Raw genomic sequence first — 24,014 nt, 5'->3', positions numbered from 1 at the left:
GAATAGACATTTAGGAATGGATGCGAAGAGGAGACTGTATGAAGGAGTGATTGTGCCAACAGCACTGTATGGGGCAGAAACATGGAACATAAGAGAAGAAGAGAGAAGGAGTTTGAATGTGTTTGAGATGAGGTGTCTGAGAAGTATGGTGGGGGTTACTAGGCTGGATAGAGTGAGAAATGAGGAGGTGAGGAGGAGAACGGGTGAAAAAGGATTTGGGAGATAGGGTTGATGAAAGAATATTAGGATGGTTTGGACACATGGAAAGAATGAGTGAAGAAAGACTAGTAAAAGAGGTATGGAAGGCAGATGTGGAGGGAGTGAACATGAGGGGACGTCCTAGGATGAGGTGGATGGATGGGGTGAAGGGGGCTTTGGGGAAGAGGGGAATGTCTGTTGAGGAAGGAAGGGAGAGGACGGAAGACAGAGGTGAGTGGAGAATGGTTGTATATGGATGATGTTGTGACTGCATGAGGAGGAATGGGCGGGGGGGTGGGGTGGGGTAGTATGTGTGAGTAAATTTTGACGCAGCCCGAAGGGATTTCTCTCCGTCCTCGCCTTATATGCAAAGGGGGACGGAGAGGGGGGGTCGCCGATTAAATGAAGCGGCCGTGCTGTGGATGTGCTGTGTCTTGCGACACTGCTTCTGACCCAGGGCGGTGGGCAGGGTGCAGGGATGACCCGTCATCCAGGAGGTGCTCAGATGAGAGGAAGGGTGGGAGGGGTGTGGAGTGTATTTAGGGATGAAATGGGTGGGAGTGTTTTTATGCCTTTCCTTTTTTGGCTACCTCCCTTGAAAGGGGGGAAAAAGCCTTGGTATATGTATGTATGTATAGTATTGCAATATTGTACAAAGGAAAAGGAGACAAATATGAAAGTGGTAATTGAGAGGGTTAGAAGGAGAGCAAGAGTGATTAGGAAAAAGCATTGTGTGTAGGAGAAAAGTGTAAATATATCATGTTTTTGTGCTGAGATGAGTATGTGAGAAGTATTTAGTGCAAATAAAAATATGTATGTGACATCATGAACTTTGATAGAAGCTTAATGTAATGTGATACATTACCTTGCCTCTGTTTTCTCTGTTTTACCATGGCTTCCATGTATCCTCTACTCTTTGTAGAAACTCGACCTTCACAGTTATGAAGTATTGGGAATGCTTACTCCCACCCCAATTTTACCTTTATATTTATGGAAAAATTATGGTAACTTCACATTTACTTCAATATCTCAAAGTGCACTATGTTAAACATATGATTACACAACCCAGCTAACAGGTGTAACTTAGATGACGCCATATTAAAGAATACTGAATGTAAAAAGGATTTAGGAGTGTTAGTGAATCCTGGCCATAAATCCAGGAAAGAGTGCATTAGTGCCTGGATTAGGGCTAACAGGGCATTATGATTTATCGGTAGGATGGTCACAAACTAAAGTACAGAGGTAATCATGAAACTCTATAAAGTGATAATCCCACTCTTGACTCTACAGTACAATTTTGGTCTCTATCCTATAGAATGGATATTAATTCATTAGAAATAGTACAAAGGAGGACAAAAATTATACAAGGGCTTAGAAATTTACCATACAAAGACAGGCTTAGGCACCTCAACTTATACTATGTGGAAAGACAGAAAGTGCAGGTGTGATCATATAGAGGTATTGAAATGGGTTAAGGATTTTAATAAGGGTGATACAGGCAAGGTCATCATATTAAGACACCAGGGCAGGACTCAAAGTAATGGATTTAAATTGGAAAAATTTAGATTTATGAAGGAAATAGGTAAGAACTGGTTTACCAACAGAGTGGTTAACGAATGGAATAGACTTAGTAACCTTGTAGTGAGCACTAAAAAATTGGTTGTTTTAAAAGAAGGTTAGGTGACTCTGTGGATAGGGATGACAGATGTTAAAGGAACATGGAACTGCTTAGTTTAGGCTTTATGGTCTATTGCAGTCTTCTCCATACTTATGTTCTTATATTACCCAATGTCTCCATGAATGCAAGTCAAAAAATTAAGATTACTTATACATATACCCTGGTGAAGGAGCAGAATGGCAAAAAATAGTTATTAATGCTTACGTAAATGTAATGTTCACTTGGTAGTCATACTATGATGAAGTAATAGAATAGCAAAAAGATATTTGATGATGCTTACATGAACAAAGTGCACACTTGGTAATCAGACTTACTATACATGCTTTACGTTGAATGTCTTATGCCATTTTGTAATTTTGTAGTTTTCTTATAGAGTGAGAAATAAGGTGAGGGGGAGAGTGGGGATGGAAATGGAGCTGGCAGATTGGGCTGATGAAAGAATACTGGGATAGTTTGGGGACATGGAAACAATGAGTGAGGAAAGACTATCAAAAAAGTGTGTGGAAGTCAGAGGTGGATGGAATGAACTTGAGAGGAAGACTGAAAATGAGATGGACGGATGGAGTGTAGGGGGCCTTGAGTAATAGGGGAATGTTTGTTAAGCAGAGAAGGGAGAAGGCAAGAGATAAATGTGAATGGAGAAGGGTTGTGAAGGGACTATAAATTGATGTGGCCCAAAGTGATTTCTCCTCATCTTCTCTATGAGGGAATGAGGAATGAGAGTCGGTGTAAATCAAGCAGCTGGCTCTGCTGTGGATATGTTGTGTCTTACTGCATTTCTTCTGACCCAGGCAGTTGGAGGGTAACAGGGATGACCAGTCATCGACAAGGAGCTAAGAGGAGAGTGAATCAAGTAGGAGTGGGATGGGTAGGGGTGGGTGCATACCAGAAGCCTCTTGGTCTATATAGTTTTCTAATAGGAAAAATTCTTTCAGGTCAAGGAGATACAGGTGGACTACACCAATTGCAACAGCACAGACCACAAAAATGATGACTCCAGTCCAAAACCGTGTCAGGATGTCATTGATGCTAATCCAAATGAATCCTGCAGCTGTACCATAACTTTCCAATTGCATGAAAGTTTCCCAAAGAATGTAAGTATTATGTAGAGTGCTCATAAAATAATCTAACAAGATGTATGTAGACATTTAAAGTACCAAGGATTGAAAAGGATGAGTGTGATGGTTCACTTTTTTCTTAAAAAAAAAAGAAAAAAAAAGTGCAATGTGTGTAGTGTTAGTGCAATGTGGTTGATAAAAATGTATCTCTAGTCATTGGGACCCATTCAGTGTTGTACATATATACATATATATCTCTGACAGATCAATCCGTTACCCTTGGTCTCTTTAGCAGAAGACCTGCAGCCCTAGGTAACTAGCAACAGGCTCTAAGTCCTTCAGGGAAGATATATTGTGTTGCTGTCCAGGGATTGCTCGTGTAGGGTATTGTATTATGAAGTGATTTGTGTCCTCTGTATGGTGGCTGTATCTGGGGCATTTTGAGTATGTGGCTAGGCCTGTTCTGTGTTAGTACTGGTGTTGTTGTTGTTGTTGTCGTTCCCTAGACTGTCTGTCCGAGCAGTCCCGTCTCCCCAAGGAAGGCCACAGCCGAGACTGGGTTTTCCCACAAATCCTTTATAGAGTGTATGTTGTGTTGTTTGCGTGCATGATTGTGTATAATGCAGTCTTCCATTATGTGTTGTATGGTATGGGGTGAAGTGTTACATCCTGGGCAGCTGTTCACAACACGGTCGTCCAGCCTCCTCTGGTAGCTTAGAAGTGCTGGGTGGTGACCGCATCGCAGGTGTAATGCTGGATGGTGTCGTGAGCAGACATGCTGGTGTGGTTTTTGTCAGGTATAGGAGGGTTTTCTCTGTGGGGCTTGTGTATGGAGGTTGTTGTTGGAGTATTGAGTTTGGAAGTCTGTATTGAAGGGCTTGTGTAGTAATCTGAGTGTATACGTGTTTTTGTGTGTACGTGGTAGGTTGTTACAGATATTTGAGTTGTATGCTTCTTATGTAGATCTCTCTCTCTCTCTCTCTCTCTCAATCCATTTTGTAGATGGTGCTTGTGAAATGTTGTGTGATAGCTGTGTGGTCTTTAGGGTTCTGGCTGATAATTGTGTTCCTGTCACTGTCATGTGGTGTTCTATGGGGAGGATTTTGGCTTCAGTATGCTGATGTCCAATTGGGGTGGTTTTGATTGCTCTTGTTATTCTCAGTGCTCCATTCCTTGAAGTAAATTGTTTGTGTTTGTCTTGCTGATTTCTGGAAATCATGCAGTAGAGGCATAATTGAGGGCAGTGGCGGGTCCAGGATAATAATTTGGGGGGGGGGGGGCTAACATGAATTCCTTCCTCTGAGTAGTCTGATGTATCAGAAGTCTGAGGTATACTTAACTTTATCATGTTTTTCAGATTTTTCTGTATTTTAGACATATATAATAGAATGTATATTCGTTTTATATTGTTACATGCTTGTGCTAGTCAGTGATAAGGCACTGGCACGCATATACTCTCGCATAGAGAGAAATTATTGCAGGATCCGTGTGTAGTGTTAGTGCACATGGAATCATGGAAGTAATAAAAAATAAAAGTAGCTTTAAAAACAGAAATACAAACAAAAACGTGTGTGAACTTCTGAACCTGTTAATAAAAGTATCTAAATTACATTAATAACACACAGCATTGTTCATGGGATCTCACACGAACATCAACCTCCTTTTTTTTTTTTTTTTTTTTTTTTTTTTTGGGGGTGGGGTGGCAAATACATTGATTACACTGTCTATTTCAATATTGATTTCATTGTGAACGCTGAGTAGCGCCAGTCCGTTGAGGCGATCTTGACCCATAGTATTCCTTAGGTAGGTCTTCAGTCGCTTCAGGGTTGAAAATAAATGCTCGGCCTCTGCGTTCGAGACTGGGGGCGTGATCAAAACTCGGAGGAACTTGGCCAGGTTCGGATACATTCGGGTCTGGGCATGGGCAAGGGCATCTCCAATGGATTCGAACTTCATTGTTGTTGAATACCAGCGCTCTGCTTCTGCCTTCACGAGGCTCAAGGTCTCGATGTCAGCCTCATAAACCTTTGCCGCTTCCAGTACAGCAGCAACATCTCCGTCAGCGCTGCTGAGCAGATTCTTGATCTTGAAGCCAACAGGAATATTATCATTCCCGAACCGGGTCTGCAGCTCAGTCAATACATGGTCGAGGAATGGGACATATACAGATCTTCGGTAATACTCCTCAGCTGTCTGGAAGGGTAAATTCGCTCGCTGCGTTTGGCGCTTGCAAACTCGAGGTACAGGAATGGTGTCGTGTGATGAACCGATCTCATGGAGGAGCCCCTCTGCCTTCTTGAAGATGTCCTGGAAGCTGGTCAGTGCACCTTCCCGGGTCTTGTTTAGATGCGTCACCACATCACCAATCGTAGCGTACGCTGAGACTAGATCAACCATAGGGGACTGCAGGGCTCGGCTCGGCTCCACAGTGTGAGCTAGCACAGACTCAGGGACGGCGAGACCAATCAGAAAGGGCCATCGTCACGGTGTCCTCTGAGGGAGACCATGTTGCGACCACAAAAAAGAATGCTCTCGATTACCGGAACGAGTAAAAGACTGTTTTTTCCAACTCGTTCCTGCCTCGTTGTGGCAATAATTGCGTCGATGGCCCTCGACGGGTCACGCACGGTGTTGAGAAAGGCCTCCATACGGGTCATGGCAGCGGCATGGTAGCTATGCTGGTTGTGGTTTGCCAAAACCTCTAGGGCCTTCTTGTACTTGGACATAGGCTCCAAAACGAGGGCTCCGAGCCTAGTCTGGCCTCCAGTCCCGGCTGTGTCACTGGCGAAAAGCACACAAGCCACGCAGTATCCTCCGTTCTTCAAAACTGAATATTTGAGGCACGGGTATGTCGAGCACCAGGTAGGCTGGAACCGCCTCTTTTGACCGCCTTCATAGCTGAATGGAAGAGCCTCGATAATTGGGACTTTCTGGTGGATGATGACCACCTTCTCTGCATCTGTTCCCTTCTTCCCCACGAAATCAGCAATGTCAAGTCGAGGCTCTTGAGAAGCTGCCACTGCAACTGTGCCGTCTTCACGTGACGAGTGGGGGACCTCGGCAGTCTTGGCTTCCTCCGGAACACTTGCCTCTGTGGTGGCATTATCCATCTGCACACATTCAGGTCCTCTCTTGAAAAATGCAGTGATCTTGGCGGATTCCCCTGCTCGCTTCATTTCACTGGACCAGCCAGCCTGGCAGGGGCAAAAAACAAATATCTGACACAGGCTTATTTTCATAGAAGAATTCTGCCACAAACATAATCTCAAGTAAGGTCTCTGGTAAAAATTATAGAAGGAAATGGAAGAACATTGTGGAGAACTGCTAGATTAAATTAAATATCATTTGGGAAAATACATGGGAATCTCGATATCAAGTTAAAGTATAATTTTCTTTTATAGAAAGATGTTCCACTATTCAATTTCCCTTTGGGTAATTAAACAATTGCAAGAGATATTATAAACGAATAAGTAATAGTTTACCTGCTTACTCGAGTAGATGTTTACACCTCAACGGTTAACTGCAACTGTGCATTATACTTGTCACCACAATGATTTCGCCAATTGTTTGATAACTACATTTAATGAAGAAATTACTAAATTAACGACTAAAATAACATCAAGAAGAAAGATACCAATCAAACCTTGGATAACAAATAACTTATTGAAATGCATCAATTTAAAAAATAAACTTGATAAAAAATACATTAAGTGCAACTCTGAACTTAATAAACACAATTTTATCAGATATTGTAATGTTCTCAATTCATCAATTAAATCGGCTCGCAAGCAATACTATCTCAAAAAACTTGAAGAAAATTCATCGGTTCTGAAGAAACTCTGGTCAATACTTCTTGAAGTAATTAATAAAAAGAGAAGTAATAATACTCCCAATTTGTTTATTCACAATAACAGGCAGGTAACTGACAACCATGAGATCGCTGACATGTTTAATAACTTTTTCTGTTCAATTGGTAGTTTATTGGCTGATAAGCTGCCAAATGACCCAGGAAACCCACTTCAATATATAACTCCAGTCTCATCACAATTTAGTCTAATAAAACCATCAACTCACGATATTTTGCGTATTATAAATAATCTTAGAAATAAGTCCAATGGCTATGATTGCTTTAATACAAAGATCCTTAAACTTGCTGCTCCCAAAATTATTCATTTACTCAAGCATTTAATCACTTTGTGCTTTCAACAGAGTTGTTTTCCTAATGTCCTAAAAATTGCTGTAGTACACCTGATCCATAAAGATGGGCCCACATCAAGGATATCAAATTTTCGTCCGATTTCGATCCTTCCGGTATTGTCTAAAGTACTTGAAACCGTTATTCTTGAGCAATTGGTAGATTGCCTCGAGTACCATGGGATCATTTTTGATAATCAATTTGGATTCCGTGAAAACCACTCAACATATATGCCTGTTGCTCTCTTACAAGAATATATTGCAACTCGACTATCTAATAAAAAATATGTGCCGCAGTTTTTCTAGACAATAAAAAGGCTATTGACACAGTTGATCATAGTATTCTATTGATAAAAATGGCTGAGTACGGAATAAGAGACTTTGAACTTCAGATGTTTCAGTCATATTTATCTAATCGTAATCAAGTTGTCTTATTTAACGGTGTTAAATCGAGATTAATGGGTGTAAGTATGGGGGTACCTCAAGGTAGTATTCTAGGTCCTATTTTGTTTTTGATTTACATTAACGATATCTATAAAGCCTGTGGTATTCCTGAATACTTACTGTTTGCAAATTATATTTCTTGATTGATTGCTTCAACTTGATTGCTTCAACAACACAAAACAATCATATAGGTGACAATACAGGTATGTTAAACGGCCAACGAACGTGGTATATCTCCTTTCTATCCCTTTTCAGTGCAACTGAGACACAACCCTGGCAACCCTACAACACGCGCAGCACAAAACAGATACATACATATCATACATATACCAAGGCTTTTTTCCCCCTTACCAGGGGGGTAGCCAAAAAGGACAAGGCACAAAAACATTCCCACCCATTTCATCCCCAAAAACACACCACACCCCTCCACCCTCCCTCCCATCTTAGCACCTCCTAGATGACGGGTCATCCCTGAACCCTGTCCACTGCCCTGGGTCAGAAGCAGTGTCGCAGGACACAGCACATCCACAGCAAGGCCGCTTCATTAAATCGGCGACCCCCCCTCTCCGTCCCCCCTATAAAGGAGAGGACGGGGAGAAATCCCTTCGGGCTGCGTCAAAATTTTTGCTCACACACACTACCTCACCCCCATTCCCCCGTCCAATCCACCTCATGCATCACAACATTTTCCATATACAACCATTCTCCATTCACCCCTGTCTTCTGTCCTCTCCCGTCCTTCCTCAACTGACATTCCCCTCTTCCCCAAAGCCCCCTTCACCCCATCCATCCATCTCATCCTAGGACGTCCCCTCATGTTCACTCCCTCCACATCTGCCTTCCATACCTCCTTTACTAGTCTTTCTTCACTCATTCTTTCCATGTGTCCAAACCATCCTAATACTCTTTCATCCACCCTATCTCCCAGCTCCCTTTCCACCCCCGTTCTCCTCCTCACTTCCTCATTTCTCACTCTATCTAGCCTAGTAACCCCCATCATACTTCTCAGACACTTCATCTCAAACACATTCAAGTTCCTTCTCTCTTCCTCTCTCATGTTCCATGTTTCTGCTCCATACAGTGCTGTTGGCACAATCACTCCTTCATACAGTCTCCTCTTCGCATCCATTCCCAGATTCCTATTCCTCATTACACTTTTTAAACCACCAAGGCATTTACTCGCTTCTCTCAATCTACATTCTACCTCCACCTTCACTCCACCCTTTCCTGCCACATTTGCACCCAAATATCTAAAACTATCCACTTCCTCCAGTTGCTCTCCCTTAATGCTCACTTCCAGATTACTGCCACTTTCACCCCTTGTACATCTCATCACCTTACTTTTGCCCACATTTATCTTCAGCTTCTATCACACACACTCCCAAACTCTGTGACTAGCTTCCTCAATCCCTCCTCCGATCCTGCCACAAGCGCCAAACACAGCACAATTCCGCCCAAATACCGCACACATGCTGTCAGTTTATTTAACCCCCAGACCTGGCAAAACATCAGAAAGTACTAAAATCGATTAAATGACATCCTTACAATGATTCATGGTTGAGGGTGGTTCTTATTAAATGCTTGTAGATGGCTATCAGGGTTTCTTTCTGTTGTCCAAAGTCGGTGCTTATAATGGTTTGTTTTCTTGTTGATTTTTGCTGTCAGGTGTATGATATGTGGTCTGAAAGTCATATGAGAATCAAATGGAAGGCTTCGAATCTAAGTTGTTGTTGTTATTCCAATGGAAGGATTTGGCAACTTAATTTTACTATAGGGTGATTTTGTGATTCATGGCTGTCTGGTGTAACATAACTGTTGATTTCAGGGGTAAAGTTTCCATTTTGTTACTTTTAAACCAATGTTCCAGTTTGTTCAAGTATGATTGGGTGTTCTGTGCTGTTATTTTGTATTTACTGTGTTAGTTTATTATTGTCAGGTCATCAACATACGAGAGAAAATTGGTATTCAGTTCTGATTCTGGAGTTGAACAGTAATAGTGAAAGAGCACTATGAGAGACTCTCATTACATTTTTATATAGGCTTTCTGTAACTGAGATTGGGTTATCTTGGGTTACTCTGTACGGTCTTTCTGCTATAAAGTTGGTGAACCACTTCTTGTTATGTATGTCTGTCCCAGTGATCTTTTAGGATAGTGTTTGGGTGCGTGTCTTGGCTGGCAAGTGTGATTTTTGTCTGATATGGGGGGATATACTGGATAGTAATGAGATTGGTCTGTATGGTACAGGATTTTCAGGTAGTTTAATTTCAAGATTGTGTTTATGTGTGCTCTTTTTTAAGATATTTGGGATTTTATTGTGTAACCAGTAGTTTAAATTATCAATTGAGGCTTGTATGGCTTTTTAGCCAAAATGTTTATGGTGGATGATTGAGAACTTGTCTGGGCCTTCAGCCTTGGGGTTTTTAAATTTCTTCATGGCCTCGTCTGTATCTTTATGAAAGGGGGCTGGCTACAGTGTCAGGTTTGATTTTCTATGTTTCTTTAATTATTTTCCTATTTTATGGTATTATGGGCTTGAAACTTGTTATGGAGAAATGTTTGTTAATGATGTCACATTGCTGTTTTGGTGATATTTTACCTTGAGTTGCACCATCTGGTACATGATTGTGGTAAGGATTTAATTTTGAATTTTTTATGATAATTACAGCTCAACATTTTGCCATTATCACTTTTTCCATCTGTTTTGTTTGCTGGTTTTCCTTGTCTTCTTTCTGATTCTGACAGAAATACTTGGTATTTTTCATCATTCTATGTCTTGGGTTGAGGAAGTCATGCTATACCATGAAGTCACTTTTATATAGCTCTGTCTTAATTCTTGGATTTAAATATTACCAGTTTTACCTCTGCTCAATATCACTTCATTTTACATTTGTCATTTTTAACAACTGGCATCAAATTGCTTCCCATTTTATCTTCTTTTTCACATCTCCAGACCTTTTCCCAGATGTCAAGATTTCTCAGTAGTTTGGTGCTTGTATGTGTGGGTGTAACATACATACATACACACATATACCAAGGGAGGTAGTCAAATTCAAATGCATAAATCCACTCCCACCCATTTCATCCCCACATAATCCACTCCCATTCACCACCCCTCCCTCCTTTTCTTGGCTCCGACTGGATGACAGGTCATCCCTTCATCTTGCCCCAATTCCTTGGGTCAGAAGCAATACAGCAAGACACAGCACATCCACAGCAAGGCCACTTCATTTAACTGGTGACCTCCCTCTCTGTCCCCTCATACAGAAAAAGAGAAGATGGGGAGAAATCCCTTAGGGCTGTGTCAAAATATCATTCACACATTCACGGGTCATTGTGGGTCACCACGAGCATAGCTCCCCTTCCCGTATAATACAACTAGGTAAATACATACTCCCTCACCCCCACATCCCCTACCCACTCCATTCCATGCATCACAGCATCATCCATACACAACTATTCTCCACTCACCCCTATCTTTTGTCTTTTCCCTTCCTTCCTCTTTCCCAGTGCCTCTTTTATCCCATCCATCCATCCATCTCATCCCTCCACTTGTAATATACATGCAAATTATACAGACATATGCTTCTTTACCAGGTGTACATGTATTATGGATTAGACAACTTCTACCAGAACCATCGGCGCTATGTCAAGTCACGAGATGACAAACAGCTGCTTGGATTAAAAATGACTACCCCCTCTACTGATTGTAGTCCCTTTGACAAGAATGCAGATGGGAAGTTTTATGCACCTTGCGGAGCAATTGCTAACTCCATGTGGAATGGTAGGTTTTTCATCCTATAGCACTTTTTATTTTTCATTCGGCCCCAATATAGTTTACTGATGTTATTGAAATGAGAGATGATTTTATTCTAACTATGGTTATGCAGACATGTTATAGTAGAGTGTTGCAAGCTTTGATAAATATATAGTTACTGTTATAACAGACAATTTTATTCATGTAGAGGGAACAATGACTGGTACCTGCATGTGGTGGTCCTTCAAGATGGACAGTGAAGCTACCCATTTTCATAACCTGTCAGCCCTCGCCTCCATCAAGAGAAGCTTTGAGGGGTGGACAGTCTCTAGACTGGGCCCAAGATCTTACTCTATGAACTTCAGCTGTATTTCTTAAACTTTTTTGTATATGGAGAGCAAATTTTTAGTGACTGCTTACCTCTCCCTACCATTTTCAACAGGTGACATAGAAATAGTCTCACACTAATATAACATTGATAACAGTCTGAGGACCTTTGCTAAAGAGATCCTTAACTGAATAGACAGAAGACACAGAGCATGTTATCTCATACTGCCCCACACTCTCACAACCAAGATAATTCCACAAAAATCTTCACTAAAATGTGTGACACATAGGCCAACCTAGTGGCAGTGGGTGGATTTTGTGAGGCCAGAAGTGTCATACCTGTGCAAGAGATCAATCAATCAATTGTTGCTTCAAGTTTCTCAAAATAGAAAACCTGCAGCCCCACAGTGGCTGGCAGTGGTCTTCTGAACTGTCCCCAAATCTCTCTGGGAAGAAACATTGGACTGCTGTCTATATTTTATCAGTGTGGGAAAGTTTCTATGTCTATCTATATACCAAGGGCCTCTTACTCATAAGGAAAATAGCCAGCTAAGGTATGCACCCACCCCCACATATTCCACTTCCATCCCCCACCCATTTGTTTTCCACTCATCTTAGCTGCCCTTCTTGATAGAGATGAGGGAGTTGGCAGGTTTTGAAAATGAAACTTGGCTGTTCATCTTGCAGGACCACCACATTTAGGAAGGTACCTGTCATTGGTCCCGACAAATATCTTACACAGGTAAAATGAACCTACCACTACATAGTCTATTAATGCTCTACCACCCTTCCATCCACCACCCTCTCCCATGTGTACTTATGCTTGACTTTCTTCTGAAACACTGTATTTGGTATCATCAACTCTCTTTCTAGACACATCTCCACCATCAACTCCCAATTATGATTCTTTCCTGGAACTCCACATTTCCCAACCACTTCATCAATTGGTTCATTTCCTACCCTAGCATTAAGGTCTCCCAATACTACTACATTGACGTTCCTCCCTAATCCCTCTATGCACACATTTAAATCTATCCAGAAAGCCTCCCTTTCTTCTACACTCTTCTCACTACCTGCTCCATATGCACTTACAAAAACCCACATCTCCTTTCCCAGTTTTACCTTCATCCATGCAAGGATGGTGTGTGGAACAAGAAGGACAGGGGGAAATAGAAGAAAGGGTAGTGAATGGTGGGATGAGGAAACAAAGAAGGCTGTAGAAGAGAAGAAGCGAGCATTCACAGATTGGTTACAAAAGAGGACAGGGGAGTCATATGAGACGTACAAAGAAAAGAAAAGAGAAGTAAAGCAAAAGGTAAAAGAGGCAAAGAGGAGAGCAGATGTGAAATGGGGTAGGAGTATGACAGAAAATATTGAAAGTAATAAAAAGATGTTTTGGAAAGAAATTAAGAGAGGAAGAGGAGGCGAATCAAGTAGGGAAGAAAAGGTAAAAGGTACAGATGGAGAGTTGATAATGGAAGAGATGGCAGTGAGGGGAAGATGGGCAGAATATTTTAGGGAGTTGCTGAATGTGAAGGAGGATAGGGAAGGAAAGATAGCTGTAGTGGGAAATGCGAAGAAAATGAGAGTGATGAGTGAGGAGAATGGAGGAGAAATAAGGAAGGATGAGGTGAAGGCAGCTGTAAAGATGATGAAAGCAGGTAAGGCACCTGGTCTGGATGGATGTCATGCAGAATGTCTGAAAAAGGGAGGTGCAGTGATGGTGGACTGGTTGGTGAGGTTATTTAATGTTTGCTGGAGAGAGGGTAGAGTACCGGAGGACTGGAGTAGTGCCTGTATAGTTCCTCTTTACAAGGGAAAAGGGGACAAGTGTGAATGTAGTAATTTCAGATGGATTAGCCTGTTGAGTGTAGTAGGGAAGGCTTATGGGAGGATCTTAATTGAGAGGATTAGGAGAGGAACAGAGGGAGTAATTGGTGAGGAACAGTGTGGATTTAGGACGGGTAGAAGTTGTGTAGATCAGATCTTTGTGGTAAGACAGATATGTGAGAAAGCTATAGGAAAGGGGAAGGATGTTTTTTGGGCTTTCATGGATCTGGAAAAGGCTTATGATAGGGTAGACAGAAAGGCACTGTGGGAGGTTATGCAGATTTATGGGATAGGAGGAAAGCTTTTGGGAGCTGTCAAGAGTTTTTATGAGAGTAGTAGAGCATGTGTTAGGATTAGAAATGGAGAGAGTGAGTGGTTTGAAGTAAAGGTGGGACTTCGTCAAGGATGCGTTATGTCGCCCTGGCTGTTCAACTTATACATGGATGGGGTGGTGCGAGAGGTGAATGCTAGGGTAGTGAGTCAGGGATTGGAGATGGTTAAAGAAAATGGAGAAAAGTGGGAGGTGAGCCAGCTGTTGTTTGCGGACGACACTGCGCTTGTGGCAGGGTCAGAGGAGGGATTGAGGAAGCTGGTGGCAGAGTTTGGGAGAGTATGTGATAGAAGAAAGCTAAAGATAAATGTGGGTAAAAGTAAGGTGATGAGATGTACAAGGGGTGAAAGTGGCAGTAGACTGGAAGTGAACATTAAGGGAGAGCGACTGGAGGAAGTGGATAGTTTTAGATACTTGGGTGCAAGTGTAGCAGGAAAAGGTGGAGTGAAGGTGGAGGTAGAATGTAGATTGAGAGAAGCGAGTAAATGCCTTGGTGGTTTAAAGAGTGTAATGAGGAATAGACATTTGGGAATGGATGCGAAGAGGAGACTGTATGAAGGAGTGATTGTGCCAACAGCACTGTATGGGGCAGAAACGTGGAACATAAGAGAAGAAGAGAGAAGGAGTTTGAATGTGTTTGAGATGAGGTGTCTGAGAAGTATGGTGGGGGTTACTAGGCTAGATAGAGTGAGAAATGAGGAGGTGAGGAGGAGAATAGGGGTGAAAAAGGATTTGGGAGATAGGGTTGATGAAAGAATATTAGGATGGTTTGGACACATGGAAAGAATGAGTGAAGAGAGACTAGTAAAAGAGGTATGGAAGGCAGATGTGGAGGGAGTGAACATGAGGGGACGTCCTAGGATGAGGTGGATGGATGGGGTGAAGGGGGCTTTGGGGAAGAGGGGAATGTCTGTTGAGGAAGGGAGAGGACGGAAGACAGAGGTGAGTGGAGAATGGTTGTATATGGATGATGTTGTGACTGCATGAGGAGGAATGGGCGGGGAAGTGGGGGGTGGGGTAGTATGTGTGAGTAAATTTTGACGCAGCCCGAAGGGATTTCTCCCCGTCCTCGCCTTATATGTAAAGGGGGACAGAGAGGGGGGGTCGCAGATTAAATGAAGCGGCCTCGCTGTGGATGTACTGTGTCTTGCGACACTGCTTCTGACCCAGGGCGGTGGGCAGGGTGCAGGGATGACCAGTCATCCAGGAGGGCTCAGATGAGAGGAAGGGTGGGAGGGGTGTGGAGTGTATTTAGGGATGAAATGGGTGGGAGTGTTTTTGTGCCTTTCCCTTTTTGGCTACCTCCCTTGGAAGGGGGAAAAAGCCTTGGTATATGTATGTATGTATGTACCTTCATCCACATTAACCTTGAAGAAACCTCCTTCCACTCCACTACACATTTACCTAATAATAGGAAAAGTTAAAGATGTACATGTTCTAAGGGGAGAGAGTGGAGGAATATCAGATCATTTTTTGGTGGAAGGTAAGTTGAGAGTGGAAGATGGAGAAAGAGGAAAAGGACAAAAGGTAGGGAGGTGCTTAGAGTGAACTCTTTAAATGAGAAGGAGAAGGAGTACAAAAAGAAGCTGAGAGAGGAGTTGGAGGGAGTGAAGGCTAGAGTAGAACTAGGAGTGGAGGAGGAATGGGGATGGTTCAAGGAGGGAGTCACAAAGTGTGCAAAGATGGTGTGTGGAACAAGAAGGATGGGAGGTAATAGAAGGAAGGGTAGTGAGTGGTGGGATGAAGAAACAAAGAAGGTTGTAGAAGAGAAGAAGCAAGCTTTCACAGATTGGATACAAAATAGGACGAGGGAATCATATGAGAGGTACAAAGAAAAGAGAAGTAAAGCACAAGGTAAATGAGGCAAAGAGGAAAGCAGATGTGAAATGGGGTAAAAGTATGACAGAAAATTTTGAAAGTAATAAGAAGATGTTTTGGAAAGAAATTAAAAGAGGAAGAGGAGGCGAATCAAGTACAGGAAACGTTAAAAGGTGCAGATGGAGAGATCACAATGGAAGAGAAGGCAGTAAGAGGAAGATGGGCAGAGTATTTTTGGGGAGTTGCGAAATGTGAAGGAGGATAGGGAGGGAAAGGTAGTTGCAATGGGAAGTGCAAAGAAAATGACCATGATGAGTAAAGAAAATGGAGGAGAAATAAGGAAGGATGAAGTGAAGGCAGTTGTTAAGATGATGAGAGCGGTAAGGCACCTGGTCTGGATGGATGCCATGCAGAATATCTAAAAAAAGGAGGTACAGTGATGGTGGACTGGCTGGTGAGGTTATACAATTTTTTTTTAAGAGAGGGTAGAGTGCCGGAGGACTGGAGGAGTGCCTGTATAGTTCCACTCTATAAGGGAAAAGGGGATAAGTGTGAGTGCAGTAGTTTCAGAGGGATTAGCTTGTTAATGAAGGCTTATGGGAAGGCTTATGGGAGGATCTTGATTGAGAGGATTAGGAGAGGAAAAGAGGGCGTAATTGGTGAGGAACAGTGTGGATTTAGGACAGGTAGAGGTTGTGTAGATCAGATTTTTGTGGTAAGACAGATATGTGAGAAAGCTATAGGAAAAGGTAAGGATGTTTTTTGGGCTTTTATGGATCTGGAAAAGGCTTATGACAGGGTAGACAGGAAGGCACTGTGGGAGGTTTTGCAGATATACAGGATAGGAGGAAAGCTTTTAGGAGCTGTCAGGAGTTTTTATGAGAGTAGTAGAGCATGTGTCAGGATTAGAAATGGAGAGAGTGAGTGGCTTGAGGTAAAGGTGGGACTTTGTGAGGGATGTGTTATGTCGCCCTGGCTGTTCAACTTATACATGGATGGGGTGGTGTGAGAGGTAAATTCAAGGGTGGTGGGTCAGGGATTGGAGATTGTTGAAGAAAATGGAGAAAAGTGGAAGGTGAGCCAGCTGTTGTTAGCGGATGACACTGTGCTTGTAGCAGGATTAGGGGAGGGATTGAGGAAGTTAGTGACAGAGTTTGGGAGTGTGTGAAAGAAGAAAGTAGAAGATAAATGTGGGTAAAAGTAAGGTGATGAGATGTACAAGGGGTGAGAGTGGAAGCAGACTGGAAGTGAGCATTAAGGGAGAGAGACTGGAGGAAGTGGATAGTTTTAGATACTTGGGTGTGAATGTGGCAGGAAAGAGAGGAATGGAGGTGGAGGTAGAATGTAGAATGAGAGAAGTGAGTAAATGCCTTGGTGGATTAAAAAGTGTAATGAGAAATAGACATTTGAGAATGGATGCTATGAGGAAATTATATGAAAGAGTAATTGTGCCAACAGCACTGTATGGGGCAGAAACATGGAACAGAAGAGAGGAAGAGAGAAGGAGTTTGAATGTGTTTGAGATGAAATGTCTGAGAAGTATGATTGGGGTTACTAGGCTGGATAGAGTGAGAAATGAGGAGGTGAGGAGGAGAACAGGTGTGGTAAGGGAGTTGGTAGATAGAGTGGATGAAAGAGTATTAGGATGGTTTGGACACATGGAAAGAATGAGTGAAGAAAGACTAGCAAAAGAGGTATGGAAGGCAGATGTGGAGGGAGTGAACATGAGGGGGCGACATAGGATGAGGTGAAAGGGGCTTTGGGGAAAAGGGGAATGTCTGTTGAGCAAGGACGGGAGAGGACAAAAGACAGGGGTGAATGGAAAATGGTTGTATATGGATGATGTTGTGATGCATGAGGTGGAATGGATGAGGGAATTGGGGGGCTAGGTAGTATGTATGAGAAAAATTTGATGCAGCCCGAAGGGATTTATCCCCGTCTTCTCCTTTTCTGCATGAGGGGACGGAGAGGGTGGGGTCGCCGATTTAATGAAGTGGCATTGCTGTGGATATGCTGTGGCTTGAGTTACTGCCTCTGACCCAGGTCAGTGGACAGGATGCTGGGATGGCCTGTCATCCAGATGGTGCCAAGATAAGAGGGAGTGTAGAGGGTGGAGGGGAGTGGAGTGGAGTGTATTAGGGATGGAATGGGTGGGAATGATTTTTATGCCTTTGTTTTTTGGCTACCTCCCTTCCTTTGTTTTTTGGCTACCTACCTTGTAAGGGGGAAAAAAGCCTTTGGTATATGTATGTATGTAGAATGAACCAGTTTTATCTCTTTGCAGATACCTTGCAGTTGTATGCATTGAACCCAACAGGAGAACAAGAGAAGGTTGATTTGATTGGTACAGACATTGCTTGGGCTTCAGACAAAAAAATTAAATTTCAAAATCCCCCAGGAAGTTGGAATGATTCAGATCCAGATTTCAGTAAGTCTATTTATTTTATGCCAGGAATCATAAACAAATTATATAATCTCAGTAAAATCAACCCACTTTTAAGGTAGGAATGTTAGAATTCAAGACAATAACAATGGAATAGTGAGCCAATACCAGGACATTGATTTAGAGCAAGGCCAGTTGCTGCAAGAGAGATGTACTTTGTTAAGCATGTCAACAAACATCTTGTGATGCACAGTACCAAGTGAAAGATGTCTAACTCCACTTTTGTACAAATCTTATAATCTCTTCTTCCATTGCAGCCCATTCTACCCTTATTTTGCAGTTGGATATATAGTTAGTTTTCTGCTATTAAAACATATATTTAGTATTTGCTTTCCATATCCAGTTGTCCACAATATAATACAAAAAGTTTCATTTGGTTTGCATTTCCAATGTATACCATTACATAATGTTCTTCTTATTAGAATTAATAGCCCCTATCCCTCTGCAGAATTTGCAAACACAGCAAAGCCATACTACTGGAGTAAGGAGGTCTACCAGCTAGACCCTGATAATCCAAGCAACAATGGCTATGAGAATGAAGATTTAATTGTGTGGATGCGCACGGCTGCCTTCCCAAACTTCCGCAAGTTATATCGGCGCATTGACCACAGCAAGTCAGGATATAAGAGTGGCCTGCCAGAAGTAAGAAATATCCTTATGTACTTGTTTTTTAAGCCCTGTGGTGTAATGATAGACTATATGAGGTGCTCCATACCAGACAGGCAAAGATGACAAAACCATGTTTTGAGTTATAGCTCATAGTGAATGCATGGGAGTTTCAATACCAAAGCAAACATATTTTTGAGGCTCTGGAATCTTTGCTTGTCTGGCATGGAGTCACAGTCTTTGTTATAATTGCTGTAAGAGGATTTCTCTCTGTTTTTCTTGGTTTATCTTTCTGTTTCTTTTTTTCTAAGACTTGTTGTCTCTCTGTCTCTCTCACTCTCTCTCTCATTCTCTCTCTCACTCTCCCTCTCTCCCTCTCTCCCTCTCTCTCCATTTCTCTCACTTGCTCTCTCTCCATTCTACTTCTGTCTCCTCTCATGTCTCCTCTTCTCCCTTTCCTTTCTCTCTTCTTGTCCCTCCATGCAAGAAATAGAGAAGACAAGGAGAAATCACTTTGGGTTGTATTAAAATATCATCTATACACAACTGTTCTCCAGTCATACCTGTCCCCTGTCTTCTCTTTTCCCAGCTCAACAGACCCTGTCAAGAGTGGGAGTAGAAAGGGAGCTGATGAATTATTGGGATGGTTTGGACACATGGAAAGAATAAGTGAAGAAAGATTAGCAAAATGAGTGTGGAAAGCAGAGGTGGATGAAATGAACTTAGAAAAAATATAATCAAACAAAATATAGATTAAAGGGAGAAATAAGTTAATGAATTGTAAATCTAACATACTAAAGACTAGGAATCAGCCCAATGCTCCAGATGTCTCTTGTTAGCGTGATCAAGTGTAAGATGAGGTATTCCATATCTTCTGTGGTGGTTGCATCTAGGTCAGTTTGATTTTGTGGTCAGGCCTATTCTGTGGTGGTCCCTGCTTCTCTTGGGAGGGATTTTTCTATGGGGCTGATGCCAGTTTAGTGGTCTGTTTTCAAAAGCTAGTTTTGTGATCTGGATGTGAATGTGTTTTTATGTGGATATATCATGCAGTACAGTTAATATTTACCAAGTTGTATTATACGGAAAGGGAGCTATGCTCGCTCGTGGTGACCCGTCTTTGTATCTTTCAGCATCAAGTTTTCTCTTAAAATCTTGAATAGTGTTTGCACACACTGTTTCTTTATCTAAATTATTCCAGGTATCCAGTACTCTATGTGGGAAGTTTTTTTTTTTTTCTCTCTCTCTTTCCCAGATCTCTTCTATAGTTATTTTTGAGTTTCTTTTCATGCCCTCTTGTTTTTCCATTGTCCCACTTGAATAAATCATTCCTATCTAGGATTTCAAAATTAGGACAAGGGAATCATATGAGAGGTACAAAGTAAAGAGAAGGGAAGTTAAGCATAAGATAAAGGAAGGAAACAGGAGAGCAGATGTGAAATGGGGTAAGAGTATAACAGAAAATTTTGAAAGTAATAAAAAGATGTTTTGGAAAGAAATTAAAAGAGGAAGAGGAGGCGAATCAAATAGAGAAGAAAAGGTAAAAGATGCAGATGGAGAGATGATAATGGAAAAGAAGGTAGTAAGAGGAAGGTGGGCAGAGTATTTTAGGGAGTTGCTAAATGTGAAGGAGGATAGGGAGGGAGAGGTAGTTGCAGTGGGAAGTGCTAAGAAAATGAGAGTGATGAGTGAGGAAAATGGAGGAGAAATAGGGAAAGATGAAGTGAAAGCAGGTGTTAAGATAATGAGAGCAGGTAAGGCACCTGGTCTGGATGGATGCCATGCAGAATGTGTGAAGAAAGGAGGTACAGTTGGTGGACTGGCTGGTGAGGTTATTCAATGTTTGTTTAAGAAAGGGTAGAGTGCCAGAGGACTGGAAGAGTGCCTGTATAGTTCTGCATTACAAGGGAAAGGGGGACAAGTGTGAGTGTAGTAGTTTCAGAGGAATCAGCTTGTTGAGTGTAGTTGGGAAGTCTTATGGGAGGGTCTTGATTGAGAGGGTTAGGAAAGGAACAGAGGGAGTAATTTGTGAGGAACAGTGTGGTTTTAGGACAGGTAATGGGTTGTGTAGATCAGATTTTTGTGGTAAGACAGATATGTGAGAAAGCTATAGGAAAAGGTAAGGATGTTTTCTGGGCTTTTATGGATCTGGAAAAGGCTTACGACAGGGTAGACAGGAAGGCACTGTGGGAGGTACTGCAGATATATGGGATAGGAGGAAAGCTGTTAAGAGCAGTCAAGAGTTTTTATGAGAGTAGTAGAACTTGTGTTAGGATTAGAAATGGAGAGAGTGAATGGTTTGAGGTAAAGGTGGGACTTCGTCAGGGATGTGTTATGTTGCCCTGGCTGTTCAACTTATACATGGATAGGGTGGTGTGAGAGGTGAATGCAAGGGTAGTGGGTCAGGGGTTGGAGATGGTTAAAGAAAATGGAGAAAAGTGGGAAATAAGCCAGTTGTTGTTTGCTGACGACACTGCACATGTAATAGGATCAGAGGAGGGATTGAGGAAGTTAGTGACAGAGCTTGAGATGGTGTGTGAAAGAAGGAAGCTAAAGATAAATGTGGGCAAAAGTAAGGTGATGAGGTGTACAAGGGGAGAGAGTGACAGCAGGCTGGAAGTGAGCATTAACCCCTTCCATACGGTGCCGCATACGTAGGCGGCATGAGGAGCAAGTGGATATGCGAGGCTGCCATATCGGCGTCTTGATTATATTTATTGTAGTTGCCCCTGCGTAATGACATACTCTCTAAACTGTCTTCATCACATTTTCTATGGTTATCAAAATTCACGGGTGAAAGAGAGAACAATCTATATAAGCGGTGACTATATTTTATGATGCGAGTATTATTACGATACATCGTACGTCTGGCAGCTAATGCTGCCTGCGAGATTTTGGCCCATACCGAAGAGGTTAAGGATGAGAGACTAGAGGAAGTGGATAGTTGTAGATACTTGGGTGCAAATGTGGCAGGAAAGAGAGGAGTGGAGGTGGAGGTAGAATGTAGATTGAGAGAAGCGAGTAAATGCCTTGGTGGATTAAAAAGTGTAATAAGAAATAGACATCTGGTAATGGATGCTAAGAGATTATATAAATGAGTGATTGTGCCAACAGCATTGTACAGGGCAGAAAGATGGAACATAGGAAGAGAGAAAGAATTTGAATGTGTTTGAGATGAAATGTCTGAGAAGTATGATGGGGGTTAATAGGCTAGATAGAGTGAGAAATGAGGAGGTGAGGAGAACAAGGGTGGAAAGGGAGCTGGGAGATAGGGTTGATGAAAGAGTATAAGGATGGTTTGGACACATGGAAAGAATGAGTGAAGAAAGATTAGTAAAAGAGGTGTGGAAGGAGTGAATATGAGGGGGCGTCCTAGGATGAGATGGATGGATGGGGTGAAAGGGGCATTACAAAAGAGAGGAATGTCTGTAGAGGAAGGACGGGAGGGGACAGAAGATAGGGGTGAATGAAGAAGGGTTGTGTATGGATGATGCTGTGATGCATGAGGGGGATGGGTGGGGGATGGGGGGTGAGGAAGTATGTATGAGGAAAAATTTGACGCAGCCCGAAGGGATTTCTCCCCATCTTCACCTTTTCTGCATGAGGGGACGGAGAGGGGGGTCGCCAATTTTATGAAGTGGCCTTGCTGTGGATGTGTTGTGTCTTTCGACACTGCTTCTGACCCAGGTCAATGGACAGGATGCAGGGATGACCCGTCATCCAGGAGGTGCCAAGATAAGAGGGAGGGAGGAGGGTGGAGGGGAGTGAATATGTAGGGAATGGAATGGGTGGGAGTGGTTTCTCTGCCTTTTTCTTTTTGGCTACCCCCTGTGTAAGGGGGAAAAAGCCTTTGGTATATGTATATGTATATGTATCTAGGATTTCCATTCCTTTCATGATTCTATAAATAGTCTGCAGATCTCCACTTTCTTTTCTTTGTTCCAGAGTTGGTAGTTCCAGTTTGGACAGTCTTTGTGCATATGTTAATTTGGAGAGAGTTGGTGCCAACTTTGTCATTGCTCTTTGTATTCTTTTTTAATTTCTTTATATTCTTTTTAGTACTGGGTGTCCATAGTGTTGCTGCATACTCTAGTTTTGGTCTTAGTGTAACTAATATTTTTTTTAATCATGTCTTCATCCAAGTACAGTGAGACCTTTCATTAACAGACATTAATAAGCTGTGTTTTCGGTATTTTTGGTGCTGTTGTTTAGTGCGTGCAATCACTATGCCACCCAAAAACCACTCCAAAACACCGAAAACATAGCGAAAACACCGCAAACACAGCTAATTAACTTCCGTTAATGAGAGGTCTCACTGTAGTCAAATGCCACTATCATTGACCTTAATAAATTGAAAGTTTCTCTGACTATTTTATTGATATGTTTGTCCGGTGTCATGTATTTGTTGATTATTACTCCAAGGTCCCTTTCAGAGTTCACTTTTTTTACTTCACCAATTTTAAACATACATATACCAAAGGCCCCTTTACCCCTTACAAAGGAGGTAGCCAAAAAACAAAGACATAAAAACCATTCCCACTCATTCCATCCCCAATACATTCCACTCCCCTCCACCCTCTACTCTCCCTCTTATCTTGGGACCCCCTGGATGACGGGTCATCCCTGTATCTTGTCCACTGCCCTGGGTCAGAAGCAGTGTCGCAAGACACAGTACATCCAAAGCAAGGCCGCTTCCTCCAATCGGCGACACCCCCCCTCTCCATCCCCTCATGCAGAAAAGGAGAAGACGGGGAGAAATCTCTTCAGGCTGCGTCAAATTTTTCTCACACATACTACCTCACCCCCCATCCCCCCACCCATTCCACCTCCTGCAACACAACATCATACATATACAACCATTTTCCATTCACCCCAGTTTTCTGTCCTCTCCTGTCGTTCCTCAACAGACATTCCCCTCTTACCTAATGCCCCTTTTACCCCATCCATCCATCTCATCCTAGGTCGCTCCCTCATGTTCACTCCTTCCACATCTGCCCTCCACACCTCTTTTACTAGTCTTTCTTCACTCATTCTTTCCATGTGTCCAAACCATCCCAAAACTCCTTTCATCCACCCTATCTCCCAACTCCCTTACCACCCCTGTTCTCATCACCTCTTCATTTCTCACTCTATCCAGCCTAGTAACCTCCATTATACTTCACAGACACATCATCTCAAAAACATTCAAACTCCTTCTCTCTTCCTCTCTTATACTCCATGTTTCTGCCCCATACCTGTAGGCACAATCACACCTTCATACAATCTCCTCTTAGCATCCATTCCCAAATGTCTATATCTCATTACACTTTTTAATCCATGAAGGCATTTACTTGCT

General features: G+C 42.4%; 1 protein-coding gene across 6 annotated transcripts in view; it reads left to right on the top strand.

Annotated features, from left to right (window-relative positions):
* Window positions 1–24,014, top strand: part of Cdc50 (cell cycle control protein 50A) — a 150,575-nt gene that overhangs the window by 83,628 nt on the left and 42,933 nt on the right. For all 6 annotated transcript variants that reach the window (XR_012965963.1, XR_012965962.1, XM_076178085.1 and 3 more), the window contains 4 exons: window positions 2,812–2,970; window positions 11,168–11,354; window positions 17,918–18,061; window positions 18,525–18,718. Coding sequence is in view for 4 of the 6 variants with exons in the window: in XM_076178085.1 (XP_076034200.1) it covers window positions 2,812–2,970; window positions 11,168–11,354; window positions 17,918–18,061; window positions 18,525–18,718 (684 nt within the window). In the remaining 2 variants the exon portion in view is untranslated. The remainder of the gene's footprint in view (window positions 1–2,811; window positions 2,971–11,167; window positions 11,355–17,917; window positions 18,062–18,524; window positions 18,719–24,014) is intronic.

Source organism: Oratosquilla oratoria, chromosome 41, assembly GCF_046742065.1.
Source record: "Oratosquilla oratoria isolate Oo_2021 chromosome 41, ASM4674206v1, whole genome shotgun sequence".
Taxonomy (NCBI): Eukaryota; Metazoa; Arthropoda; class Malacostraca; order Stomatopoda; family Squillidae; genus Oratosquilla; species Oratosquilla oratoria.
This window is presented reverse-complemented; position numbering and strand designations above follow the sequence as displayed.